This window comes from Empidonax traillii, unplaced genomic scaffold (genome assembly GCF_003031625.1).
Source record: "Empidonax traillii isolate 1590-97213 ecotype Southwest subspecies unplaced genomic scaffold, ASM303162v1 scaffold1014:size492293, whole genome shotgun sequence".
NCBI classification, from domain to species: domain Eukaryota; kingdom Metazoa; phylum Chordata; class Aves; order Passeriformes; family Tyrannidae; genus Empidonax; species Empidonax traillii.
This window is the reverse complement of record NW_020956207.1, coordinates 1-6,335: the sequence shown is the minus strand read 5'-3', so window position 1 is coordinate 6,335 and position 6,335 is coordinate 1. Positions and strand designations below refer to the sequence as shown.

At 44.4% G+C, this 6,335-nt stretch overlaps 1 protein-coding gene across 1 annotated transcript; it reads right to left on the bottom strand.

The window, feature by feature from the left end:
• Window positions 1-211: 211 nt before the first annotated feature.
• On the bottom strand, window positions 212-5,665 carry GABRP (gamma-aminobutyric acid type A receptor pi subunit; the record flags this gene model as incomplete). Its single annotated transcript, XM_027904111.1, has 5 exons — window positions 212-720; window positions 1,635-1,828; window positions 2,332-2,484; window positions 3,285-3,422; window positions 5,563-5,665. Coding segments are annotated over 5 exons (903 nt in total), but the record flags the coding sequence as incomplete, so codon positions are not given.
• Window positions 5,666-6,335: the final 670 nt, after the last annotated feature.

Genomic DNA, 6,335 nt, shown 5'->3' with positions numbered 1-6,335 from the left:
ACAGCGGCTATTGAGGAAGCCATCACAGCCCCTCTGTTATCTCTGGCAAACAAAGAACAGCAGCTGTAGTCCCACACGTCCTCTTGGTGATTCCAGCCTGCTACCAGGCTACCAAAATAATTCTGCCACTGGTAGCAGTTCTGTCAGTGCAGTCCTTGCGCGCCCATCTCCGGCCAGGTGAGGTGAATGAAACACAGGCACGAGCACAGGGGCCCAGCACAGCCACCCAGCTGAGCAGCTGCTGTCCAGAGTCAGTGTTGATCTTGCACACCTCACACACTCTTCTGCTGGGTACCTCAGGACACAAGCATTTTGTCCACGTTGAATTCACTGATGTTATCACTGGATACCCACCAGCTCGACTCCTTTCCTGCTGAAGTAGGAGAATGAAGCAACTGATTTCTACTAAAAATAGAGATAATAAGCCCAATAAAACACATTGACCAGCATAAAAAACAAAGGGAAAAGCAATTTGGAGTAGTGGTCCACATTGCCAGGGTTCTGAATTGTGAAATAACCAATAATCCTGTGCATTTTGTTTCTCAGGACACATTTGATTTTCTCATGACTTTTCATAGTCAAGTCACTGCAGTTAACATTATCACTGGAAATCTCAACGCTTGTGAAGCTGATTTGCTGTTTACAGCTGGTGATGGAATTGTTGAGGATGTTAGTGATGTTGACTTCTTCCATTTCTTTAGTGAGCTCATTTGCTGGCCCCTAGGAAATGAGAGTGCACAGTTAGTTTCAAGGTCTGTCTTTTCCTACAGAGGAAGGAAACCATAAGGATAAAGATAAGAGTGTTCATATGTGGTCATCCACTCAAACACACCTTTCAGCTGCTCCCCATTTTCAGGAGGGCCTGAGGTCCCAGAGATGGATGTGTTTCCATCACTGTATTTCTAGAGGTATTTTTAGACCTTGAGCAAGCACTACCCTGTCACTGAGCAACCTAACATGCATCTCCTCCTGGACATCCATCTCTCCATGTCCATGCAGTAACTTAGTGGCTGGGGAACTCAGCATTGAAGTGGGAAACCTCTTTTCCCCCTGACAGGATTTGGGTTCTTGAAGACTGCTGGACTACAGTCATAGCTGACTATTTAATTTCTCACACTAAAGCAGAGCATTTGAACAATTCACTCACTCAATCCCCACAGAACGTGGTGGGACTGACGTTTGGTAGTGTCTTCTGGGAAGGGAGGAAGAAGGGTTCATCTTTCCTTAGTAAAAAAAGAGTAAAGTGCCTCCCTAATCAGAGTTATTCCATAAGGAGAGCAAAGAGGTGTGTTAAACTGGGTCTTCTTTTCTGCATTTTGAAAGGAGCAGAGGTGCCTCATGCTCACATGAGCTCAGGGCCACAGACCCAAATCCAGTGTCAGGCCAAAGCACCTTCCTGAATGTGGTCTGATGAACCCACAGTGACTGTCAGCTGAGGCTGCTGCTCACGAGTCTGACAGAGACACAGTGCTCAGGAGCTATTCACGTGCTTGCTGCACACAGAAATAAAGACTTAGTGCCATTTAGGAGAAGCCACTGTTAATGTATCTGTAACAGGGAGACCATTTGTCTTATTCAGTTAATGGAGAACCAATTGCTGTCAATCCAAGATCTCTGGGCCTATCAGACCTTACCTCTTGAGGTACTTTAGCTGCACACTTTTGTGATGAGCTGTAGTGAGCCACTGCATACTCCACAAGGGCACCAAAGATGAAGCTGAAGCAGATGCCAAGATAAACATCAATGGCCTTAATGAAACAGTTGGTTTTTGAAAGTGAACTCCGTGAGCCGATCATCAGAGTCGTCATGGAAAGCACTGTTGTGACTCCTTGGAAAGCAGAAAAAGAGATACTTTCTCTTGTGGACTCTTTGGAAAGGTCCTGGCCTACCCCTCTGCTCATGTTGTTGCTCACATCACTTCTTACCAAATCCAAGTCATCCATCACAGCCGCTGACATGCTCTAGGAGCACTATCTACAAGCTTCACACGGGCTCTCCCTGCTGTTGACAACTTGGCTCCAATAAGCACTTGGCTCTCTTCTTTTTCTGGCCTTCAGTAAAAAAATTCCCCCATCCTGCTCCCTCCAAAGCACACCACAAAGAATGTGTGCTCTGCTCTCTACTCTCTGCTGGGAATCTCCTGGGAACCTTGGCAGGTGGGCACGTGTACCTGCTGCAGCACATCCTCCATGCTAACCCAACTCTGCCCCAGGAAACAGCAGAAGGTAAGTAGACTATTTATCCCTGAGCTCAAGAAAAGGACCATCTACCCAACCTTCAGAGGCTGCCCTGCCTGCTTTAGTCTTCTCCATTCCTCAGGCAAAAACTCACCAATGCAGGTTCTGGCAGGCACTGAGTCCAGTGTGATCCAAAAAGAAACCCAGGACAACATGACCAGCAGAGTGGAGGGCACGTAGGTCTCCAAAATGAAGTAAAGCACATTTCTTCTCAGCTCAAACTGTAGTATCAGGCGTGGGTAACTGCCTGATCATGAAAGGAAGAAACTCAGTCAACATGAGATTCTCGAGGACACCTGAAGTGAAAGTGGAACAGCCCAGCACCAGCCCTGGGGGATGGAGCAGAGCCACACCACAATCATGCTTACACCTCAGGGAGCTTACTGAGCCCCTTTGCAACCCCTGTGTTGTTGGGTGTCCCTGTCCTGCCAGTGCTGTGTGTCCTCTCGTGGGGGATGTGTTGGCTCAGTACTGTATCATCACAAGGGATTAGATGTCCTGTTTTCATTAGTAATTCATGGTCTTTGGTAACTGTATCTTTTTCTGCTCAAAAAAATTCAGTCAATTTTTTAAAATCAATTATTTGGAAATACTGACATAAGGGTTCTGGGGCTGGATCAGTAGTGTTTTCAGGATGTGGCTCTGCTGTTTGAACAATAGCTCCCTTTGAAATGTAGAAACAAAGTCTGTGTTGTTCATGGGCCGTGTACACAACAAAAGAACAAAACATTGTTATTTTTAAAACCCAGTAATTCCAAGGAAGTTTTGCCCCCTTTCCACAGTGTCTGTGATTGGAGAGATGAGTATGTACACTGATAATGAAAAAGACATTGAATTTTGATGTACAAAGAGACGTTATTCCACCATGACAGAATTGTAATTTACAAACTAAAGAATATTTTAAAAATTAATTTTACTCCCTGTGACTGTAAACACTGCTCTCCCCAGTATTTATAGAAAAAAGGGAGAGAGTTTCTTCCAGCACGTGTGGAGATGTGATGGGAAATACCCAAGAGCTTTCCTTGCCTTTTTCTTCCCCAGCTTTACCTGTCTCCTGCTGTGAGGTGGAGACCAGGGTGTGGTAACGCTGCACCGTGTACTGAGAGAGCCGCAGCTTCTCCATGCCATGGACGGAGTCGTTTCCTCTCAGCCATGTGAAGGTGACATCATTTTCATCATAGCCCCCTAAGGAGAACACAGAGAGCTGTCTGACTGTGGTTCAGCCTGTAAAAGCCTGGCTGCTGCCCTGCTCTGTGTCCTGAGGGGGAACAGAACGTGATCCAGGCATTGCAGGTTGGACAAAAGCCCTCTGAGCTGTGTCACACCACGGGTGGACCTTGGTTGGGCTTTCATTTTGTCTGTTAGTCCAGATTTCCACAGGAACATGTGCCTTTGGGAATAACACACAACATGCAAGCCTGCTGAGAATCTATTTCAATCCTTTATTGGGATTTCAATCCTTACCCTTAAATGGGGTTATTTCTGATTTAAAGATAATCTATTGCTGTCCTGCACAGCTTGATTATGTGCAGCAGGATTAAACACTGCAGCAATTAACCCTCAAATGTAGTCTTTTCAGCCTGAGAGGAGAGTAGGAGATACACAGTGGTTAAAAATAGAGAATTCAGATCCCATTGAGCTCCTTGCCAAGGAGCAGAAGCCCATTTCACTGAAGCACCTATTCAAGTGCCTAAAAATAGGAGAAAATGCATTTTCAGTCAGTTCAGAAGCTTAGAGCTGACACTGCCACGTGGTTATGAACTGGGTTCCTTTGACTGGATATACATTGTCGAGAAAACTTGCTCATAAAGACAACTTCTTCTACAAATCATTCCTCCTACCCCCAAAGGCATTAACTTACTGATGGCATTCAGGTAACACCAAATTCCTGCCTCCAAAGCAGTGGGACTCCATCTATGCCACCCGAGTAAGTACTTCCAAGAATGTAAGTGATGGTACAACCTCAGGTCTGAGAGATAAAGCTTGTACTGAGTCACCAGCCTGGCATTCTCTTCAAAAATTTCACTTAATTTAGGAAACAAGCCCATCAGTCTCACTGATGTCATTATTTTATTGAGAGCTTTTCTTTGAGACCACGTGTAAGGACGCTGTGATTGGGGTAATAACCCGCTCGTCCTGGTAGAAGGAATCAGATGCAGTTGCAGCTCTGTTTTCATCTAATTGTGTTTTCTTATTAGACACAAATTACCAGAGCTTGAGCGTGATAAACTCCTAAATGAGGTGTCCAGAGTATGAATCCCTGAGTAGAATCCTAAGCATGTGACTTTTCCGAGTTTCTAAGTGGTTTTATAAATCGTGGCTACTCAGGAAAATGTTATAATAAATGATAGATTGTTGTTAATTCATCTGGCGTGTATTTAAATAGCATTATTTCTGGGCACTTATCCTAATGAAATCTCCAGTGGGCAATGTGTATGTAATTTCATTGGAATTATACAGCAACTGAACATGATGTAGGACCCAATCACTTTTAAACCAGGCCCAAACAAGCTCCGCTTTAGCAGAAGAGGCCAATCATTATTATTTCAAGAGCTGTGCTTCGTAATAAAGTTAACCATGGTGAACTAATACGATTTTAATGTGAAAATAATATGTGCTTCCCTAGGTGCTTCGTGCTGCAACCCCAGGAGTTAAAAAGCTGGTCTTTTCAGAGCTGGGATGTTTGGTTTCGTGCCATGAAGCAGGAGATGAAGCCTGCTCGTGGTGGAGCTTCACATCTCACAGCAGCACTGAGCTGGCTGAGCTCCGGGGTGACAACCCTGCAGTGGCCTAAATGTTCCTGGAGCCTTTCTCAGCCAGCATTGCCACAGATGAGCCTTTAATCTCGTTGAGATCAGAACTCACTGACAATTCCTTTTCTTGAGACTTCCCAGTCAGAGACTCCTCTGTCGATGAGGGTACCTAAAAATGTGAGAGGTTGTTCCTTGCTGTACCCCATCCCGCGCACTTACCCCACAAGTTAGTTTTGAAGAAGCTGTGTGCTCAAAAGGAACTAAATTTGGAAAACCAGCCAATGTTACTTCAACTTTTCTGTGCAAAATTGAAATATCTGCACTTCAATAAAAATATTCATTATTATCACTCTTTCTGTGTGTGCACAGTGACAGAAGTTCTCTGGACTGTGGATTTTAAAACAAACATTTGAAAATTGATGATGCAAAAGTTGTTTATTTTGGACACTAGTATCTGCAGGACTAAAAGTCTACTCCAGAAAGCCACTGTGCTGAGTCCAAATATTCAAGATATATAGTTACTTATGAATAAACAAATTAAAAGTTAGAGTTTTCTAGGATGTTACACTTACAACTTTCCAGCTGCAGTCGGCATGTTTGTGTGTCCATGGGATATTTTGACAGGTCCATGTTACAGGCAACAGTAGTAGTGATCCTGCAGGAGGAGAAAGAACTCTGAAAGTTGCAACAAAAGCATGTCATGAAACAGCTGTTTCACGCAGCAAACTGGATCACAAGGACTCTGCTCTGTCATTAGGCCTATGAAAGGAATTAACTTAGAGCATGTGCTCTCTGCAGCCACTCCGATGAAAACGGAACCCAAACAGGAATTTTGCTTTGCTCTGGTGGGAGATTTGTTGTAGATACACATTTTTTTTCCAGTGCTTGCAGCTTGCACATCACCACCTGTGACATGAGCACGTTAACTAATGGCACACATACTCTGGCTCGCTCTGATGGGGAGGTAAATGAGTTTTACTTTGTAGTTGAGGTAACTGGGACCTAGTTACTGTGAGCTAAGGAGACAGAGCACTGTAGGAACTGCTAACACAACTGCAGAGCACATTCCTGCAGCACACAGGCATATACAGTTTGGTATTGGTAAAAAACAGAAGTCATCATTTCTACATGGCACTGGATGAAACAAATAGTTTTCCACTATCAGTTAAACTTTTACTGTTATGATGTCCTCCTTCCTTTCCTCCCCTGCCTCCACCTGACTTGACTTTTCTTGGGTGCCACCGAAACTTGTGAGCTTTCTGAGTGGGCACAATGTGGAGAACACGTCACATACCATGATGAGAAATCCCGATCCTTGACTGGCATTTCCAGGAGGCCAGAACAG